Source organism: Sturnira hondurensis, unplaced genomic scaffold, assembly GCF_014824575.4.
Source record: "Sturnira hondurensis isolate 20B ecotype Veracruz unplaced genomic scaffold, ASM1482457v3 Scaffold0025370, whole genome shotgun sequence".
Taxonomy (NCBI): domain Eukaryota; kingdom Metazoa; phylum Chordata; class Mammalia; order Chiroptera; family Phyllostomidae; genus Sturnira; species Sturnira hondurensis.
Window position 1 is genome coordinate 12,630,508 of NW_028098001.1, and position 23,708 is coordinate 12,654,215.

Below are 23,708 nucleotides of genomic sequence, written 5' to 3' on the forward strand. Positions count from 1 at the left end.
GCTTCTTTGCCAAGACAACAATCAGAAGTCCTCTGTGCACCTATTCTCTGCCATCCCAAGGAAAACATCTAAACCCTGTTTTATCATTTTTAACCTTACTAAGTATACACAACAGAAAGAAATATAGAAATATGGCTCATTCTAAACAGTGAAAGTGGCTGTACCTCACACTTAAGGGATTCAGTTTAAACAACTCAAAGCACTGGTAATTTGATGCCAGCTTCACTTTTAGTTGGGAATGAGACCTTCTGTGAAGAAATTGTTCATTATAGTATCTTGCACTTAGCTGAATGAGTGGAAGAAACAATTACTAAAAAGTAGATTTTGTTATTCAGAATACTCTAAATTATATGCAATAATTAGTTCCAAAAAAAAGAAGAAAATCTCTCAAGGCATCTAACTTTCTTTCATTTTCTCCCTTATTAATACATCAAAACCAGCAGGCAAACTTTTGGGGATACTACATTGATTATATTTTATTAAAATTCACTTTTCACACTTTCTATTTGTGCAAATAAAATTTGAGTGAAGCAAAAACTGTGAACATTTTCAAATTCATTCACATACTCATAAGTCAAATTCTAATTTCCCAAATACCAAATGCAGACCCCTACAAATTTTACATTATTGGTTTAATTAGTTTTCTGGTTAATTGGCTGAATAATTTTAACATGGAAAACAGAAAATATTTTATAATGAATCTAAAACTATCTTCCCCTTGGAGGCTGGAAGGGCATGGGGTCTTTGAACAGAAACTGCACATGCATGTACACAGTATTTACTCAATATTCCTGTCCCAGCCCCAGAGCTTCCACTGTCTTTTTTAAACTGGGTAAGTCACAAGCACTGTGAGTGATAAACACTTAATTTAAAAAAGGAATATGGTTGGCTTAGGAGGTGAGGACTTCTCAGATGGCAGTAGCCTGAGGATCTCTGGGCATATTCTCAGGACTATGAGAGTATTACACAGTGTCTTGTTTTGTTTTGGTGTCTTCATGTTATGATATAAATATAACTATATTCTGAACAATCCCCTTCATAACTTTTAGCACCTATTAGTATCACATACTTTCAGGTTCTGCTTTGATACAAGTGTTTAGGATCTTGTTGATATTAGCCTTTTATTGCTGACTGTGTTTAACGCACAATATGTTGTTCCTCAACCTGGAATTCATACATGTATTCTTGGGGCCTAGGGAATATTTTTTTTTTGTTAACACAAGTTCACATATTATTCAAGACCAAGAGACACCAGATTAGACAATCTTTCTAATTCCTTTCCAGTTCAAAAATATGTTATATTCTATTGCAGCTCACTAACATTTTATGAAGATCAAATTTAAAAGGCACACTTAGAGAAAGCTAACTTCACAAAAGGAATTATATATGTTCTACCTGTTTTTCCTTTATATTTAAATCAAATACATCTTTGAGATAAGAATAAGATGGCATTCAACAGAAAAAAAAAACCAAGATGGTCAAATGAAGGTTCTTTCTATTAGCCAGACACTGTCACTTCAAAGGGCTTAGTGGACCACATATTAACCAAGAGTCACAACACCCCAGTTTCTTTTTCCAGTTTTCCCTCTAACTTGAAATAGCATCTTGGTGTTGAAATGATTCATTTCTGCAACATTCATTTTTGTGCAGTTAGTACATTATACTGCTCAAGGAATAAAATGCACAATAAATACCAGGTCATCATGTTATATAATAAACAGTATGTTTCAAATTTTAATTTATGTAATAAATGGGGAAACAGCAGATCTACAAATAAAAATAATAATACGTTTTATTATTATGTAAAAATGTAAAAATAATAATACGTTTTATTTCTGAATCCACTTTAAAAACATGTTTAAATTTGCTTCATGTAATTTAAAAATGTTTAGTGTTTTCAATTAGAACTTAAAGATACTTTATTGGTAGAAATCAGTTTACTGATTAAAAGTTTAAAAATTAAAAAAAAAAACATCTGTCATATATCGTAGTATAGTTTTTAAACCATACACACTCTTAAAAAGGATTCTCAGGAGCATGGGGTGGGGGGCAGGCAGGGTTGGGAATATAAGACAGAAACCTGTACTTGAACAAGAATTAAATAAAAATTATATTTAAAAAAAAAAGGATTCTCAATTTATATGTGTTTTAATAATACCCATAAAGAAAAGCAAAATGCCTGCAAACTGCGAAACTTTTTAGGTTTAAAATGCATATACTTTGCTTTTAAAATAGTTATATAATTTTTAATTTTAGGAGTTAGGGATAATGAAAATCATTTACTGGTAAATCATCTTATTCATATGTGTGATACAAATGTGAATAAAAGTTTCAAGTAAAAATTCTCTATAAAGAGGTATGTTGAAATTTTTCCTGATATGCAGCATCATAACCGAACACTTTTAAAACAGAAATAAGTTTTAAAACTATTTCTAAAGTGTTACAAATAGCATAAAAATTACTAATTAAACTAATAAATTGAATTATTGATTTTGAAATTATTTATTGATTCACATTATTAAATTTTGACAGATTCATTTTTTGTTAGGTGAGGGCAGGAGAATCTAAGATCAATTTTATAAAAACACATTTCATAATAAGTTTAAGCTTTATCAAGAAATATTACATTCAAATTTAAAAGGGTTTTCCTGTTATCTTAGTAAACATAACCGACCTTAGTTTATTAAACTTTGAAATTTTCTTCTTATAGTGAAATTTCCAGCTTTTATTATGTTAAGGTTTCTTTTCTAGATGAGGTAGTTAGACCATTAACTAAAAAACAGTGAAGTCAAATGAAAAATATGCATTTCCAAAAAGCGCATTCTTTTATATATTGTGATAAGTAATTTTTTTCTTGGAATAGACACGTACGATTACATAAGTGTTCAAATCAATGCCAAAAAGTTCCTCTACCTGCACTGTAGAGCTGATCTCCGACGCAAAGCCGCCCGTCAAGGGAGCCTCGTGACTGATTAGCAGTCGTCCTGTTTTGATTACAGACTGAAAAAGACAAGGAAAACCTAATATTGAAAAGAACACATAATTTCAAGTATATAATGGTAGTTTTGATTAAGAAATAAAAATAAATTATTTAAATTCAATAAACAATAAAAAATGAGTAGTTCATTGTTAGGACAAATAAGTTACAACACAACTCTTTCAACTGGACAGTTTTTTGACTTTTGCACTTACATTTTTTTTCAATATAGTTTATAATCCAAGTACAAAATAAAAATAAGATTTGTAATTCTATGTATGTCACCAAAAATGCATTGCATTATAAAATATTGTATATTTGCATATAACAAAAAGTCTTAGGAAATATTGTTTTGTGGAGAAGGAAAACATAAAAATAGCACGTAAGCGCTGCAGCAGAGGTAGCTCACGCGATCAGATATTCAAGGAGCCCTGGGAGGAAGAAATCATTGTAAAAGTACAGAGTTTACAACCCTCTCCGTCCATGTGCATTAAAATCTGGTTCAGAATCTGAACTCTATTTTCACACAGAAAATGTCACAAATCATAAAGATGTGTTCTCAATACCAGCACAATGTGCTTGTGCACACTGTGTGTAATGTACTCTGTACAATAATAAATCAGAAAGTATAGCAATGGTGTCACAGGATGCCAGCTCTGTTGGAGGGTAAAAAATATTAAAGTCAACAGCAAGTTATAACAAGTTATTACTTAAAATATGCTAAAAACTACAATATTACCAAAGAGAAGTGGTAAATCCTCCTCTACATTTCTAATAATTTATCACCTTCCTTAAATTCTACACTACTTCTGAATATGGAATAAAATCTTCTAAGCAAAAAGTGTATAAATTAATTTTTCCCTTCATTCTAGGCAATTAGAGTTTAGAATTTAAAAGTATGCAGCAGTTTTAAACCAGCATAGGTTAAACTCTAAGATATAGCTAGTAGCCATGACAAAAATAAGTTACTGTAGCTACTAAATAAACAGCAACTGAAAAACAAAATCTTATGACACCGTACCCACCCCCAAATGAAATGCTAACCTTGGAATATTGGTGTTGGATTTTTATGATGGTAACTAATTATGCCACTTATGACATTCACAAATAAAATTTCAATGCACCTGATTAAAAATACAGAGACAAAAATATTCTGCAATCACACACACACACACACACACACACACAAATGTAGTCTCAAAGAATTCTCTAAAAGATGCCCTGATTTTTAAAAATTGCTGATTAAAAATAAAGACAGATTAGACTATCAGATCTTCCTTACAGCTCGAAAACCCAGACTTCTGCCAATGTGACAGTGTTTAAAGATGACAATTAAAAATCCATCTCAGCTGGACGGTGCACCTTGTATTTTTAAGAGGTAGAAATGAAAACCTCTATAAAAGTGCTACTGTTACCTTAAGACTGCACACAACAGAATTGGTACTCTGAGCTGCAGCCAATCCAAGATCATATGACAGTCTTTAGAACAATCCCTTAAGGCTAGTAAGCAACCTAGGCAGACAGTATAGGCTTCCTATAGCCTACAAAGTGTAATGGGGAAGCTAAGCACAGGCATACCCATGACAAAAGGTTCCAGCCTTGGAGTTCATGCAATGTGTAAGTAGATGAAATCCAGAGACCTGGAATGTCTTTCCAATGGAGAATGGCTAAATAAACCAAAATGTACCAGCAGTCAAGTATTACACAGCCATGAAAAAGACTAAGAAGACTTGAGCACATGAAATGATGCATGTATGTTTAATAAAATAAGCAAACTGCAGAAAAATAATCTCATTTTTATGAAAAGCTACCACCCCAGCAGTGAGGGCACCAACAAACATAGCCCCATATATATACAGGGGAGAGACAGAGAGACAGAGATGACATGTGTAAACAGTCTGGAAGGATTCATTTCAAAATACCAAAACTTATTTCTCATGAGGAATGACAGTAAAGGAACTGTAGAAAAGGGACTTTTTATATCATTGAAAGTGCTCTCAATAAGTACACAATAAATAAAAATTAAAGGGAAAGCATTTGAATTAATATCGAAGCAAATACATATTATGTTGAAGTAATAATTTCCTTTAAGGAGCATATGCTGTTTTTCGTGGTACTTTAGAACTAGTTTAAGATACAAGGGAACCCAAACTCCAGCAGCAAACAGGCACACTAAAGACACATGGAACCGGCAGCCCTTCCCATGAGAGTCTGCATGATCTGCTGCAGGTCAGGATCATATTCCACTCATCTCTTGACCCACAAGCTCTTGGATCCTAGAGAAAGTGGGAAATAAGCTATTGGTATATCACAGAAGGTGAAGTTCTTCCGCATGTCTGTATGTGTGTTATGTAAACTTATGTGTTTGTGAACAAGAGTTAAGATCTTATCGTTGCAGAAAAAATTCCAGAAATTTCTAAAACAGCAAGAGCTCCAGGGCAGGCACAATGAAGTGGAGTGCGGCTGTGAGTTTATGGAAATGGCCGTGGTGCACGCACCAGCGAGAGGGTGTGGCAAGCAGAGTCAGAGGGGCTGATCTCAGTCAAACAGCCCACGGCCACGGGAGTCGCTCTGTGCGAGGCTGTGGGCTCAGCACTTTACAGCGATTACAGTAGTTAGTGAAGAAGTACCTGCGTTTCATTTTTGCTTCTTAAAATCAACTCTGATATCTGAAAGTATTAAAATGTATAAACTAAAATTACATAAGAATTCTGAAAAATGCTACAATTTAGAAGTAACACTGATGTTTCAAAGTCACGCCCTCAAATATAATTAGCATATATCATGAAAAGATTGAATCTATAAATACAGTTCAATGATTTTGTAAGGTATAATATAAATTCAACTTGGTACATGCTTTTTATTCTTCACAATTTTAATTTACTAAAATTTCTAAAGATGGCCTATTTTCTATACTACTTCTGAAATTAGTAACACTTTGTTATTATTATAATTAGATTAGACAAGTATACAAAATTGAGAAGAATGTTACTCTTTCTGTTTTTGTGGTTTAATTAGATATTTTGATTAAATTACATATTTTTGTCAACCATAAAGGCCTTTTTACCTTTAAAATTTACCTTTTACGCAGAGGGACAATGATATGTAACTGCTGGGAAATTTTTCTAGCCAAATTGCATTTTGGCATAGTTAGTAAAAATGAATATTTTTACTATTAGCTATTTCAATGAAAACAGCTATTAATTTTTTAAATAACTATAAATACAAATAACACTTTAAAAGCAATTGTCTGTTTTATAATAAAACCAATTTTAAAGTTTCAAGTTTTCTTCTGAGATAAATGTATTTCTCCACTTGAAAAAATTGCAAAGGTTGAAATAACTTGTCAATGTGAAAGTGGAACTTATCAAAGCCAGCAAAAATCACAAAAGGCTGGGTTTTCCAATGTCTGCTTCTTCAACTTACTGCCACTAAAGCCTGCTCCAAGGAACCTGGCCTTAGGCAGAAAGAGGGGACCAGTAAGTTAGAGGGGACAAAGGTACCAGGGAAGACTATGCCAGTTAGGACCGGACTGTCAATAAACATGCTCTGTGTCCTCTACCATAAAACAAAAGGGCTTTGTTCCCAGCAGGGTCTCAAAAAGATGTGTCAAGAAAACTTAAGAAACAATTCTACAAGGCAAGGAGTGAAACAACTGGTAGGTTGCCAAGTCGATTAGCATTGGTCTGCCTTGGATTTCTCCCAAGAAATCTCAGTCTTTTTCACTATTTTAGTTAGCCGTCCCCTTCCGCAGGATAACAACAGGATACTATTACAACGGGAGCTATCGAAATCTGAACACTCCAGAGTACACCATTGCCAACAATGGAAGCATCACGATAGTCCTGTTCTGACGAACCCCGAAGGTGCATGTTTCTGGCTGGGCCACTTCGTAACTGTTCCCATTGTCTCCTCCTACCCAGATGTCATTACTAAGGGCTATAGTTTCAAGTTACCTAGGCAGAATATCTAGCACAATGCTCAGAATATGATAGACACTCAAGAAATTTAATTAGTTAAAAATCTATTAAAACAATTTAACTATATCAAGCATGTCCTTATTTAACTTACAAAACTATTGCTTTCTTGGCAAAATCTATTTTTTCAAATAGTGCAAAAATATACTTTAGCACAGCCTATAACAATTTAAATATGAAATAATAGTCTCCAAATTGAGGATATTTTAATGTAGCTTTTAAGATATCTGTGATAACAGGAGAATTGCTATGTTATACTCCATTAAAATTATTGCACAGATTTTGGCTGTCCAAACATTGAACATGTGTTTTAATGAATGTAGCCTTTTAAGATTTTAACACAATCCAACCAGGAAAACTGTTAAATGTCATTCCAGGAGAAGATGATGCAGATAGGCAGACCATGAAGCTTGCATATGACTGAAAGTGTAACAGTTACATTAAAAAACAAACATATTGATACATAGTATTTATTGCTTACTCAAAATATATAGCAAGAGTTTTTCCCCTACAGAGCATTTCAGCCTGACCAAGTTCAGTCGCCTTTTCTGAGTGCCGTAAATAGGAAACTAACACTTCAGATAGGCAATATATACCTCTTCTGTTTTCTGCCTAAATATAACGCCTATGAAAAGCAAGAGAAACATCAAAACTGACCTCTCCTGTTTTCTTTGAAAGCAAATCTGCTTACAAATACATATGAGCAGAATAGTAAAATCATATGTTTGTGTTTCATTAATCAAAAACATTAATATTTATTTATACAACTTACAATCATTAAAAACATAATTTTAATTAGCTTCAAATATTACTGAAAATGAATTAGGTTTTTGAAATACTTTCTTGGTTAGTAACCAAATGCATTAGAAAAATTAACCAGAAAAACCTCAAAATTAATCCCAGGCTAACAAATGTATTAATATACGCCTCCTAACTATTGTTAATCGGCGATCTTCACACATAGTCAGACCATGAGCTGATATTCTATTGGAGAGATGCCAACGCTAAAACAGAAATAGTAAACATGAACTCCAGAGAAAGTTCGAAAAAGTACATTTTGGCGAGGGTATTAGCAGTGAAGTTACAATTACTTTTGGTATTGTAGGAAAGTGGTGTACACTGAGAAAACCTAAATTCTCAGACTTTTATCACCCATGTGGAAAAAGCAGGTAAGGGAGCAAGCAGAGCATGAAGAGAACTGAGTAAAGTCAACAGAAGAATACACAAATAATACTGATGGAGGTGTGAAATGTTCGTAAAACTTTCAGACTTCCTCACTGATTCATTCTTGCCTGAATTATTTGTGTAATCAGAGCTGAAACACTGAATAGTCTATGAAAAACCACTTTGGCAAAAATTACAAGTGGACATCTTTCTGAACGCTAGCTACCTCCAAACACCAGATAAACGTTTGTCTGTCCATCAATCTTACCTTTCCAGCTTGATTCCTCAGGGTCCCTCTAGGCTCCTGTTGTGTCAGGCTGCTCTGTGAATGTGACCCACGCTCTCCCATCTCTGACTTCCTTCCCCAAACTGGCAAGCATTCTAACCCTCCCTAAAACCCACCTCATAGAGCCCCTTCTCCACAGGTCCCCCAAGTAGGCTTTCCCTAATTTTAAACCCTGTGATAACTTTTACCTTTTTTCCTTTTCACATTCTATATTCTAGCAACCATTTCCTAATAGAATTTGGGGTAGCTGACAATGCAAAGATATTCTATGAAACCTAAACCTAGGTACAAGGTCAAGAGTCAAGTACTAGGGTCAAGGCAGCACTCACTGAGGGACCTCTGGTTAGGAACACTACTAATTTACGTCATAGGACAGCCCTGTGGACATCTGTCTTTCTACCCCTTGCGAACACACTCAGAATCACGAATTTGAATACAGAAACTCTGTTATTTACATTCGTACTCACTGCAGAATATAGCACATGACAAATATGCACTTTATTACTTTGGGATAAAGTATCTTCCATGTCTTTGTTTTGGAGGGCATTCTTTTTCGAGTATGCCTATACTATGTCCTCCTGCAGAATCTAAATCATTCATGAGCATAAAGTTCAGAAAGTATTCTGTAGCTAACCATAACACCTAATACCTGGTTGTGGATGCTCAATAAATGTTCTTAATATTATTTTTACAAAAGCATACAGACAACCTAAACCCTAAAACACCAATCCAAAAGAACCTATGCACCCCAACGTTCATAGCAGCACAATTCACAATAGCCAAGAGCTGGAAGCAAACTAGGTGCCCATCAGTAAAGGAATGGATCAAAAAATTATGCTACATATGCACAATGGAATTCTATGCAGCAGAAAGAAAGAAGGAGCTCCTACCTTTTGCAACAGCATGGGTGGAACTGGAAAGCATTATGCTGAGTGAAATAAGCCAGGTGTTGAAAGACAAATACCATATGATCTCACCTTTAACAGGAAGCTAAACAACAAAACAAGCAAGCAAAATAAAAACAAAAACACTGAAATAGAGAACAGGGGGACAGTGACCAGAGGGGAAAGGGGAGGGAATTTCAGGGGAAAAGGGGGAAGGATTTACAGGAACTAGTATAAAGGACACATGGACAACAACTAAGGGGGTAGAAATGGGAGGGAGGGGGGAACATGGGGGGGTTTGGATGGGAGAAAAGACAGAAAACTGTACTTGAACAATAATTAAATTTAAAAAATGAAAAAAATAGCATACAGATAGTGATTTAAATGATTCGCTGCCAAGACTCCAATTTTCTGAGGTCTTCAAGCTCTTAAGAGGGACTAATCACGCTATGAAAGGCATTAAAAGGGAAGTCCTAAAAAATAAGCTCTAATTGTTACTCTCATTCTGATAGAGGGCTACCTGGGCCAACTTTTTCCACCGATATTTCCTACTCCGGATTGTTTATAGATTAAGGAGGAAGCAGTACAAAACATGTTTCCACTTTTACGTACATTTTTAAGTGCATGGTTGGAATACACAGACACTCACAATGTACCCTTTCCTTCATACTGAACATAAAGTTTCCTTTCCTATTGACAATAGGTCACAGCTCATGTTGATAAGGATATTGCACTGGACTGATGGACATTTATTAGACATGTAGTTAAACATGGGTAAGTATATAAGTAAATGTGTCTTGAAAGTTTTTCCCACCTCCCCATTCATTTTTTGTGACTATTTTAAAGAATTGTTTTTTCATTTACTGATTCTAGTGAGAAGGGGAAGGAAAGAGAGAGAAAGAGAAATATTGATCCGATGCCTCTTGCACGTACCCTGACTGGGAACTGAACCTGCAACCCAGGCATGTGCCCTGACTGGGAATCAAACTGGCAACCTTCGGTTTGCAAAGTCCAACCAACTGAGCCACACCAGTCAGGGCACCCCATTACTTTAAATATCATGCAAAGCCTAACCACTTCAAGGAGTCAATATAATTTTTTGTGTGCCAACACTATTTTTCAAAGATTGAAATAGCCACTTTTCAAGTTGTTTGTGTATTTTCATTCTTAACACCACCCTATCATTTTTCAGCAGGACTTAACATGTTTCCATAAACTTGTACTTAATATCTGTTTTGACTCCATCAGTTTCTTTTTATGACAAGAAGAAATTATAGTATGTCATTTGAATATAAATACTGTTGACCCCCATGTTACAGAGTTTTAAAGAAATCGTTAACAAGGACTACTATTATAAAATCGAGCTGTACTTCTGAAACATAAACAGGGCGCTGTATCTTCTACATCTATTCTTATTTCTATCCTGAGCTCTTTCAGGCTTTGTCTTTGCAGTTTGCGATGGCAGGAAGCATTCAGAGGTACTACTAACTAAAACCTTACTGTACATATGCTTATATTCTTCTAATAAGGGAGAAAGTGGGAGTACAATACATACTACCCACTACTTGGCAAATTTAGAATCTGACCCAACAGTAAAGATCAATGACGGTAGCATTCCACTACATTTATTATTAGTCAATTTAAGCAGTTTACCTTTATTCAAGTAACATGGTTTTGTTACCATTGTGTTATATACATATTGCACGTAGGGGAGAAGGGGTTGATAATTCCCAAATGACTCATTTGCCTAGTTTAGCCTCTAGGTTTATGATGATTATGAGCTCACTGAAAATTCCATATAGATGGTATTATTTGCATGTAACATTTTAACCATTTTAAGGGTGCACTTCTGTGTCATTAAACACACTCTCACCATTGTATTACCATCCTCGCCATCCATCTCCAGAACCTGTTCATCTTCCCCAACTAAAACTCTGTACACCACAGGTGGCAGACACAAGGCCCGCAGGCTGAATCCCACCCTCCGCCTTGTTTTATTCAGCCCAGCACCTTGTTTCTACCCAGCAGCAGCGCTGAGCTCCGTGCCCCTAGTTAAGGAGTAGTTACATTTATACAGTCCTAAAATTACATTCGGGCCTAAAATTCAGCCTTTTGAAGGCAACCGTGAGGCTGATGTGGCCCCTGATGAAAATGAGTGTGACACCCCTGCTGTGAGCATTAAACAAGAATTCACCCCAGCTCCTGGCAACCCCCATTCTACTCTGTCTCTATATATTTGACTACTCTAAGTGGAATCATCCGAGTCTGTCTTTCTGTGACTGACTTATTTCACTTAGCATAATGCCTTTCCAGGGTCATTCTTGTTGTAGAATGTGCCGAAATGTCGCTCCTAAAGGCTGAATAATATTCCATTGCATGCATATACAACATTCTGTTTATCCATTTATCTCCTGGACGTGGGGATTACTTCTACCTTTTGGTTACTGTGAATAATGCTGCTGTGAACGTGGGTATATAAAATATAGGCTCGAGTCTCTGCTTTCACTGCTTCTGGGTATATGTCCAGACGTGGAATTGCTGATCATATGGTACTACTTTGTTTAATTTTTTGAGAAATAGCCATACCATTTCCACAGCAGCTGCATCATTTTATAGTCCCACTACCAATGTACAGGGTTCCAATTTTTCTACCTCCTCAGCAAAATGTATTATTTTTTGTTTTTTGATAGTACAGATCCTAATGGGTGTGGGGTACTGTCTCCTGGTTTTGATTTGCATTTCCCTAATGATAACTGATGTGTAATCACTAATCATTTTAAATCTTTTTTTTTTCAATTTTTTAATCGGGCTCTTTGAATTTTGTTGTTGATATATATAGTGTTTTAAAAATGCTTAATGCATCTAATTTCTTAAATTGATCTCCTTGAAGACTTAAAATAACATCTTTTCAGATGATATTCCATTTGGGAAAAGATATAATCAAAGCCAATCGTTCACTGTGTCTGCATTCCTGAAAAAGCGTCACATCTGATTTCCTCACCATCCTCCATTCCAAAACAGACATGAGGACATTTCTTCAAAAGACCACTAGTCACAGAGACCCTCTGCCAAACAGATTGTCCAAGACAGCACTGCTCTCCTGAGAAAACTTCAATGGTAAATCTGCTATCCGGAATCACAAAGATAACCTATAAACTGTAATAGCAGCTACAGTCCACTGCCCCAGCTACACGCTGCAGAACCTTCCATGCCTCCTATCTTTGTTCCACACTTATGCCAGCAATTGTGATAGAGTAACACCAATGAAAAAAGTTCAGAACATTGGTACAAAGCAGAAAATCACCTTCACTATTGTATTTGAGTATCATATGCCATTTCCCAATTAACTTTTAATGTTGTATAAATTCCAAAGTTCACTGATTCTTATTAAAGCCAATTTCTTGAGCCACTCACATGTGCCAATATTAGGGAAACAAAGATGAGTTAACCAAGGTCCTTAAAGGCTTGTGACATGTATTTCTGCATGTCCTAGGGCAAAGCATATTCAAAAAGAAGAAAGGCAATTTAAACATTGGTAAAGCAGAATACTGGAATTAAAAATCAAGTTACAGTTGTTAAAGCAAAGTTTTTTTTTAGAATTTTAAATTTCAATTCCTGAGGTCTTTTCTATAATAACATTGAAAAAAATGTTTCTTTTCTTAAACAATTACTAATACTCCCTCCTTTTCTAAACGAAGTCTCCACTTGGCAAATTTCTCTCAAGTGTTGACAACAGAGGGAAATACTATGTCTGGCCATCATGAGTTCTGAAGGGTAGAAACTGACATCATCCCTGTGTGCTGCCAGCATACCGTGTAATAAGAAAGTAACTTTTACCCAAACCAAGATTGTCAGCAGTTACATTTTACACTGCTGTTTTAAGCACATATCAAGGGTACAATTTCCCCTGAAGCCAGCTGGTTGTCTACCAAGGTAATAACCTCTCTAAGGAATGATCAAAGGCATAAACACGGCTACACTGCCGCATCACCATGGATAAAGGCTTTTATTTTCTAAAACCTGGTCCAACTCTATTGGAGTGCATGGATTTTTAGTCCGTTATAAAACAAAAAAATCATGTGTAGTTCATAAAACATAAGCAAAGCTTAAATCTTTTAGGTCTTTTTCAGGTATGAGTCAAAAAAGTAGTAGAGTAAAACTCAAAGGATGTCTTGGTAAACGTTAGACATAAGTTTTTGAGTATATATTACTAAGATAGCAAAAGAGAAAGAATGTGAATTTCTTCCTCCCATTAAAACCAAGACGATGAGGAGAAATTACTTATATGATAGGTAGTTCCAGGAAAAGAATTCCTTTAGTAGATAGGAATTTGTCTACATAACATTCATTGATTACCTTATAGAGACAGTGATGGAAGCATAGAAATCTCAAGGTCAAGAATTACACTATTAATATTCATTGCTAATGGAATATTAGTGACAAGATATAATAATATTACTTGAGCAGAAATATATCTCAATATTCAAAAATCAATTTATGTTTATAGTTAAGCCTCTCCTTTTTTTGTCAGAGAAAAACTCTGAAATTTCCTTTCCTTATAAACCACAAAGACTGAATAATCCACGTGTTAAATTTTCAGTTCTCTATTCTGCAAGTTTTTTATTGATAAGGACTTACAAAAAGAGTACGATGACTGTTGTGGCCATTATACCACAAAAAGTGAGATCTCTATAACACATACCTTAGATTGTATATGATTTAAAAAAATTTTGAGAAGTGATCCAAGATTTTGTGCTTGTTTACTTACATTATCCTGAAAATTTGGTCATTTTGCTATAACCATCATGAATAAAATGATTATTATAAATGAGGAGATATTACTAACCAATCTAAGGATTTTAAAAACAAGTAAAAAAATTAGAATGAAATGGTACCTCAACCATTAGTCACAAAATAATTTAAACTAAAATTCTGGCAAGAGTACAGTAAAAGTTTCCTTACATTGCCTATGTGAAATAAACAGACATAAATCTTTTGAGAAATATTCTGGGAATACATTTATCAAAAGCTATAAAATGCTCCAATGCCTAGAATGAGCAACCTCAGTTCCAAAATTTATTTTCAGAGAAGGATTGGAAAGACGCAAGATTCTGGACTTCTGGTTTGAAATTACTGTGTGTGTGTATGTGTGTATACTGAATCAAAAAAATTTTTTTAAATTAGGAAACACGTTTTAGAACCAGGCCCTTACACTAAAGACTTAAATACCATGCTTGGCTCATGGGAAAATTCTATGTAAAAGGGCAAAGCACTTTAAAAATATTGCATGTAAATGCTTTACACACCCACATTTTGTGTGCATTATACATGAGGTTGTGCAATCTTTATATCCATGTATAATGTACATCCTTACTTTTCCCTCAAAAATTTGGGCAATAAAGTATGCATTAAACATGGCAAAATATGGTAAGCTCCAAGAGACAGGAATAAAAATACTAAAGAGACTGTAAGGGTAGGTGAAAAAGGATACAGATGAGACCTGAAAGTCTCACACTGGAACTAAAACCACACAGTAAAACTAAAACCACACAGTAAAACTAAAACCCACAATGGTGATAATCTGTGTATCCGGTCATCCTCCCCTACTGCCCTCTGCTAGCGCATGTACTGCTTTCCATTCAGATGCCATCAAACCATATCCTGAATGAATGAGTAGGGATAAATTGGCCTCTGCTGCAAGTGTCAGAAAAATACAGAGGTGAGAAGCAAGCAGACAGGAAGGCAAGGTGAGTAAACAAGGCGTCTTTTCTCCTCAGTCCTCAGACACAGCACAGCACAGCAGTGAGGACCCTCCCCGACGCTCCCTCACCCTCTCAGACACTGGAGGACCACTGATGGAGACGCACAGACAGGTCTTCCTCCCCTTCTCCTTTGATTTTCCTTTTCTGAAGTGTGCCAGGGACTTCATATTGCCCAAACCAGAACTGCAAACAAGAAAGAAAAGAAGGAAGGAAAGAAGTTTTTCTTCTCAGTGTGACAGCAGCTTAAAGGATAAGTAAGGAAATCAGAAACGGCCTACAAATAGCTTTCCTTTAACAGGGGACACAAAACAAATGTCTCAGCACCTCAAGTAATGTGAGTAACTGAGGCAAAGCAAGTGGTGGGTAATGTGGACAACCAGGGAACACAGTCTGTGACGTAGGTGGTCCAACTCTTTTTTTTTAAGTATTATGAAAGCCAAGCAAAATATGTCCCCAGGCTGGATTCTGCCCAAAACTTTGCAACCTATACTTTAAGGAAACATCTTTCTGGTGAAACAATCCTTTTTTTTTTTTCAAATGTCAAGATGTACTTTCTGCCATGTTATCTTTACCCACAAAATTATACACTGAATTAGGCAGCTTTCCATTCTGGCCTTCCCAAACATTTTGTGGATGTTTACCAATATAAACATCCATTTTGTTGAACAGCACATTTAGCAGAGCAATCCCCAGTGTTTCAAAAGAAAGACATTTGAGTCATCTCTTCACCACGTGCTTCCAAAACCCAGAGAAAACAACAAGCTCTCCAAGACAGCTTTAACTTTTTCAGTAGTCCTGCTGTATGTTCCAAAATGACATCACAAGTGGAGATTACGGCATTTGAAATTTTAAATGTACTGGAAGAAGAGTAGCCTACACCTCCAGAACTCCTGTTCAAAAGGCACTGGGTGACAAAACTGCACTCCTGAAGCATTCACACCGTCTTTCTACCAGAAGAAGGCCTCCAACGTGCTGATAGGGCAGTGAAAGTGAAAATCAACTTGCCAGTTAGCTTTAGATCTTCTCAGGGGAAATATGGTAGCAAGAATATCTGCAACAGATGAGGTGCATGTTCATTGATAAAAGTTTTAACAATTCTACCAGAAATGTAATTGTCTAGAATTCTTTTAGATTAAAGGGAAGCTATAGAATCACCCCCCACACACACACTTATAAACCCACCACCACCAATTTTTGGAAATGTGAATTGTGAATTTTGGCCATCAGCACTGGGAGCTGGGGCAGGCCCACAGCAGTGCCAGTGACGTCCAAAGTCAGTGTTTCTGTCTTAATCACAAGGAACAGATGTGAAGAGGAAGCACAGACACCATGGCTAACACCTTTGAGTAGAGGAAGAGAATAAGGCGGCACCATGAAAATAATTGGGTTTATTTCAAGGCTCATACAGAAAAAGGACTAGAAAATCCAATGATGGAAATTAAACCAAATAATATGAAATGTAAGGTATAACTGAAAAATAAAATATTTTTATTTAAAATATCTTTAAAAATAAAATATCCTTTAAAAAGATATTAGCAAACTCAAAAAAAATAAGTCTTGGTCCTTGTAATACAAGGCATTCTCCATTCCTAATGCCCTGACTGTACCACCCTAGGACATCTTTCAGCAGTGGCCTTATGTTGAGAAAAAATACATGCAAATAAAGTAAACTGCCTAAGAGACATAGAATCATCCACTCTAATTAACTGCAGTTGAGGGAAAGTTCTGGGGAGGAGTTGGAAGAAAATTACAGCCCAAAGGGTTATATCATGAAGGAGAAGAACATGCTCTAAGCCTCTATGTGCTAAGCTGCACTTCAGTGACAGAATGTACTAGGGCCACTAAACTGCTGCTCTTCCTGCTAACCCTCATCTGCGTGGACCAATGTTCACACTACGCCACACTATTTCTTCTCATCAGGATCACCGCTTAGGTGATAACCCCAAGCCAGGAACTGTGGGCTAGGAAAGGCAGATCCTCACGCTGCTGGTGGGCGAGGATCAGAGCCAAGTAGGCAGCCTGAGCCAATGCACCAGCCTCACCCAAGGGCAAGGTAAAGGAAGTCATCAACATGCACATCAACACGCACGAAGAGTGGGTAGGGAGCATCAGCGGTCACTGTTTCCTGCTTTAGAACTTTATTCCACCGGACCACACGCTAGTGATGAACAGATGTCTACGAGAGTTGACACTTTTAAGGAAAGATACATTTTTGTTGAAAATTTTCTCTGGTATTCTAAACAAAGAAGGGAATATCTTAACCCATTCCATGTGCTCTATTGTAATCAGAGTTCTACTGGTTTTCTCTGAGAGCTTACACAAGTCTTAAAGTTCCTTTAAGCTCCAAAAGCCCCTGAAAATAGGCACCCTTAGCTCAGTGTCGTGACCTTTTCTGCTTAGGCACCTACACTATGAAGAGCTGACCAGAAGCTGGTGATAACAGAACCTGTCACTGATCTTTGAATGCTCCTCTGGACTTTTAGGTAGAAGTGGTACATCATCAATCACTGCTTTGTTTTGCTTCAGTCAAACAAGAAAAAGGAAAAAGTCTGTTAACAAATCAATGTGGAAGAAAGATATATTATAAAGCCAGAACATTAAGTGGAAAATTTGGATATATAATAAGGAATATTTAAAGGCAGAATTCAAATTCTTACACTGCGCATTAATGTCATGCATAATTAATTCCCTGACTTATAAGTTTTATCATAAACAAAAATACATGTATAATTTACTCCACATAAGATATTTATACTGTTATGTTTTATATATATATATATATAATACATATATACACATGTACATTTATGTGTGCATCATATATATGATGTATGTGCATATGTATATATGTGTATTTTGGGTATGGGTATGTAGTATGTGTAGGCAGAGGCAAAGAGATATTAAAGATAAGAAAAACTAGGATTTTAAACCAAAAGCGGTCATTCAGCGCATTGTAAAAATAAGCCCCCCAAGACAGGAGGCACTTTGTGTTCTGGTGCCTCAGGACATAGTAGATGCTCAATAAATTCATTTGCTGAAGGGATAAAAATTATTATTTTCCTTTTTTAAAAAAGCCTAATAAATAACATTAAAGAAACTATAACACTAATGAGCAAATTCATTCCTTTTCCCCGGCTTAACTGAGATATAATCAACATATAACACTGTATAAGTTTAAGGTATGTAATGTAATGATTTGATATACATATTGCAAAGTGATTACCACTCTAAGGTTACTTAATACATCCACCACCTCACATGGTTACAACTGTGTGTGTATGTGTGTGTATGTGTGCGTGTTGAGAACTTTTGAGATGGACTCTCCCAGCAACTTCCAAGCACGCAACATGGTACTGTTAACTACAGTCATGCTGCACAGTGTAGCTCCAGAACTTGTAAGTGGCACTTTGTACCATCTGGCCACCTCCACTATTTTCCCACTTCCTACACTGCATGCCTGCTTCTAGAAACCACTAATTTGTTCTCTGTTTCTATGAATCTGGGTGTTTTTTTTACATTCCATATATAAGTGAGATCATACAGTATTTAATTTTCTCGGTGTGAAATTTATTCTTAATGGTGTAGTTAAACACATTCATAAACAACTATGGAAACTAAAATTGAGTCAGGAAACTACTAGATTTTAGAGTAAAATCATCCACCATAAGTATACAGATTTGAAAATATCCTCTCCTGTTACCTAGTAATTATCTGTCTAATTAGAAGTCTGTTTTGAACAACATCACTGTCAAAAAAAAAAAAGTACTATGAGACAACTACATTTATCATGGCTAAACATTTTTTTTCAAAAAGATGTTATTTATTTCCTTTTAGAGAAAGGGAAAGGGAAGGGGAAAAGGAGAGAAATATGGATAGGTTAACACCCCCAACTGGGGCCCTGGCCCACAACCTGGGCATGTGCCCTGACTGGGAATTGAACCTGTGACCCTTCAGCTCGCAGGCCAGTAGTCAGTCCACTGAGCCCCACCAGCCAGGGCTTATGGTTAAATTATTAACAATTGCATCTCCTGTCTGAAAAGTTAAGCCAACACAAAAACGTCAAAGTCAGTATATTTCATTTAGAAAGTATGACTGATACCTAACGAAAGGAGCTATTTCTCTGTTGATTTCACCAACAAAGAAAATGCTATTCAGTTGGACCTAGGAAAAACTATCATGAGACTATTTTCCTTCCAAATAAAAAGTGTTTCCCACAGATCTATGAGCTGCTACAGCAAAATTCCATAATCAAACCTAAGGAGGGAGTCATGGGAACCTCCTCTTCACAGCCAAGTCAGACTGAAGTTGTGGGTAACCTGGGAGCCTACCACTTGCTATTTGCATCTCAAGTTGGGTGGGAGCCTTCATCCTATGAAATCTGACACTACTCCAGGTAGGCAGTGTCAGAATTAAGTCAAATTTTAGGACTCCCAACTGGTATCACGGAGAACTGCTTGGTTGGGGGAAAACCCACACAATGGATGACCAGAAGGGCTCGAAGAGCTATGAGCCCATACGGTAAGGGGACTACAATCATATTTTTAAGTAGCTCGAGTTTAAACTGTGTGATAGTAGGTGTTCACTGTCCAATTATATATTTTAAAGCTTAATATGTTACTTTCAGTATCTATTACTCTTTTAGTATTTTAGATTTATATATAATCATTCTTTGTAAAAATTTCAATGTTAATAAATTAGGTTGGGATTGTTTTAAATATTAAACATTATATTTCCATAGATAAGTAACCATCTAAGATAGTAGATGTATACTGCCCTAGTTTTATGCAAAGTACATAAGTCTGATTTCAATTCATTTGATGATTTTAAAAAGTAGTTTAAAATTTTGCTCACTTTCTGTTCAGAAAATTTAAGTTCAGAAAATTCATTGAAATAACTTCAACCGATAACCTTGTCAAAATATGGTTTTACAATTGAGATGCCAGGAAGTGGAAAATTAAAGGACTCAATTTGCCACTCCATTTGACCTAAACAGAAATAAGTCTCAATGTTATACTGAAGTGAAGTCTGGAAATTTTATTTTGGCCTTTGGACTTGGGCAGGTTAGATTAACTTCTAGCTCTGCTGCTCCCTAGTTACAGGAACCTGGGCAAGTTTCTTAACCTGAGCCTCAGTTTCTTTGTCTATAAAATGGACAGAGTGGTAATACCTGCCTAGGAGTATTGTTGGGGTGTTTAAATGAAATAATGCATGTCAAGTTTTTTAACATAATGCCTAGCACCATGGCAAGCACTCTATTATAAATCTATCATTACAGCATAAAATTGAGTTTTAGTTCTGTGTCAATGCATATTCTCTTTATATATTATTTTTTAAATATTTGTTACATCTTCACTCATTTTTATTTAGCAGCAGAGTCCAGTAAGTAAATAACTCAATCAAAATTCTATACACAGTTTCTGTTGAAAGTATTTTTATGCATTCAATTTGAGGCTTAATAACTCCCTGTCATTACTTTAAAAAATTCTACACGTGAGAATCAACCATCTGTAGATGCTGGTTGCTGCCAATACTATAAACAAACAGACACACAGAAAGGAAAACGATGATTCTTTCAGACACTGACAGGGGTTTTCCTGAGAACAGAGAACATGAGTGACGCTTCAAAACTGAGGCCTAGAGTGAGAGCCTCTTAATTGTACATAATCTCCTTGCTTTATACAATAAACATATGGCAGAAGAAAAAAAACTAAACACGGAGAGGACACATGATTAGCCCCCCTATAGCAACAGATGGACGGGAAATTATGAACATTTGGTTATGAATTATATCCTAATAGAATTTTGCCTTTCTCATATATCCCTGTGACAGGCTGGGTGTTCTGAAAACATTTTAAATACATTTATATCATCAATTAACCTTGAATAGGACTCATTAATACATAATTATGTTATAAAATATCAATTAAGCTATGTGTTCTATTTGCACATACTTACCTGGAAAATGACAGGACTATCTGTAAAAGAATTCAGAGTTGCCATGCTACTTAAATCTAGCAGGTTAGTCAAACTCAAATCGGTTGATGGATTGTTAACAAAAGGAGGGCTAGGTTTTAAAATAGAAAAACAAAATAAAATTTCAGAGCTTAGAAAATGAAAGATCATCCATTTCAAGGGTTTGGGATAGATACAAGGGAACCCAAAGTTAAATGACTTAACCAAAGAGACTACCTAGTTAGTGGTGAAGCCAAAACAAGACACCTAATCTTCAACTATCAGAAAACAATTCTTTAACAGCTGTCACATAATTCTTAAGCAAATAAACAACCTACACACTCACCATTTAAATCAAACAAACAAAAAATGCTGCTACAACTACTAATGCTTTATACAATGATCACCTAAAATCCTCACACCTCGGAGTGAGCATTATCGACGAGGAGTCAGGAACAGGGAAGTTAAGGAGCCCGGGCACACGTAGGGTGCCAGTCATTCCTCTGGAGTAAGCACACTATCCACCATGTGGACGCTCGTGGGATGAGCCTCACAGTTACTCTCATACCACATTCACTCTATCTTCCCTTACTATGTAAGTCTAGATAAGCCCAAACCCAATTCTGCTTCAAATGATAAAATACAGTTCCAAAGTGTTCTTAGTCATTCCAGTTAAATGATAGCTAACAGTAGTCGTATATAAAAAAAGGTCCTCACCTTTCTTAGCTCTCAGATACCATACTTACTGTCTTCAGGATAAAAAGCAGTATAAAGGCATCCAAACCCTGGTATCCCTCCCCTTCCTTTCCTCCCACTTCTATTAAACAAAGGTTGTGATCAGATTTTAGGAAGGTAGCTGTGGACCTCTAAGTAAGGGCTGAACACATGTTGCGAAGACTAGAATCCCTTTTTTTTTGGGGGGGGGGGGTCTTTCCTCTACTGGTAGAACAAGATTAAATTGGGACTGGAAGTCATTAACCACAATTGTATGAGGCCTATTAGAACGTGCCACAGCCACAATTATATGAGCGCTTATAAAGAAATGCTTGGAAGACCTGTGAGAGACGATGCCACCATGATCTAAACTTCTAGTCTCGGTGCGCTCCCCAAATGGAGTATCAAGAATACTAGGTCGTGAGGAAGGGGACCAGTGCTCAGAACATGAGCCAAAAAACACCAAGATGCTAAATCCTCTCTTAAGTTGCTCCCTGAGCCATGGTCTGCACTACTGTGAATCGTAACATGGAGGAGTGAGATGTGAAGTGAAAGAAAAAAGTACAAAATGCAGCACTCACAGAATTTACACTCTAAAGGTATATTAATAGCATTACATTAGAGTAATACATACAGGCAAGTGCCTGCAATTTGTAGCTTATGTTTCTGTAAACTTGAGTAATTCTAAAAAGGAGTGTTTCAAGCTGTCAGTTAATTCAGCTACCACAGTAGGTAATTTATTAAGTAACTTTCTTACATTCTTTTTAGTGCTAAGTATAAAGAAATGTAAATTTTAAAATATTAAGTACTATTGCATTATGTAAATGTACCATAGCGTTTTGGTCCACTCATTTACTGATAGGCACTTAGGCTGTTTCCAAAACTTGGCTATTGTAAATTGTGCTGCTATGAACATCGGGGCGCATAGGTTTTTTTGGATTGGTGTTTCAGGGTTCTTAGGGTATAATTCCAGCAGTGAAGTTGCTGAGTCAAAAGGCAGTTCCATTTTTAGTTTTTTGAAGAAATTCCACACTGTTTTCCACAGTGGCTGCACCAGTCTGCATTCCCACCAACAGTGCACTAGAGTTCCCTCTTCTCTACATCTTTGCCAGCAATTGTTGTTTGTTGATTTCTTTATGATGGCCATTCTGACCAGTGTGAAGTGCTACCTCATTGTGGTTTTAATTTGTATCTCTGATGACTAGTGATGTTGAGCATCCTTTCACATGCCTATGGGCCCTCTGTATGTCCTACATGGAGGAGCGTCTATTCACGGCCTTTGCCCATCTTTTAATTGGACTGCCTGTCTTCATGGTATGGAGCTGTTGGGTCATGTGAGTTATTTACATATTTTGGAGATCAAACCTTATCCAAAGTATCATTTGCAAATACATTTTCCTATACGATTGGTTCCCTTTTCATTTTGCTGATTTTTTTTAGCCATGCAGAAGCTTTTTTATTTGATGTAGTCCTGTTTGTTTATTCTTTCCTTTATATTCCTTGCTCCAGGGGACATATCTATGAAAATATTGCTGTGTGGATTATCTGATATTTCCTGTTCTCCTCTAGGACTTTTATAGTGTCATGACTTAATATTTAAGTCTTCTACCTGCCGTGAATTTATTTTTGTGTATGGTGTAAGTTGGTGGTCTAGTTTCATTTTTTTGCATGTAGCTGTCCAGTTCTCCCAACACCATTTGTTGAAGAGACTATTTTTTACTCCATTTTATGCTCCTGCCCCCTTTGTTGAATATTAATTGACTATACAGACATGGGTTTATTTCTGGGCTTTCTATTCTATTCCATTGACCCATGTGTCAGTTCTTATGTCAGTACCAGACTGTTTTGATGACTGTGGCCTTATCATATGGTTTGATACCAGGTACTGTGATCCCTCCTTCTCTGTTCTTTCTCAAAATTGCTGAGGCAATTCAGGGTCTTTACTGGTTCCATATAAATTTTTGAACTATTTGTTTTTTATCCGTGAAATAT

General features: G+C 36.1%; 1 protein-coding gene across 2 annotated transcripts in view; it reads right to left on the reverse strand.

Annotated features, from left to right (window-relative positions):
* Positions 1-23,708, reverse strand: part of BCKDHB (branched chain keto acid dehydrogenase E1 subunit beta) — a 188,391-nt gene that overhangs the window by 50,432 nt on the left and 114,251 nt on the right. The window contains exon 9 of one of the 2 annotated variants that reach the window (XM_037039462.1): positions 2,914-3,000. The exons of the other annotated variant lie outside the window; for it this stretch is intronic. Coding sequence (XP_036895357.1) covers positions 2,914-3,000 — 87 coding nt within the window. The remainder of the gene's footprint in view (positions 1-2,913; positions 3,001-23,708) is intronic. 2 annotated transcript variants of the gene reach the window in all.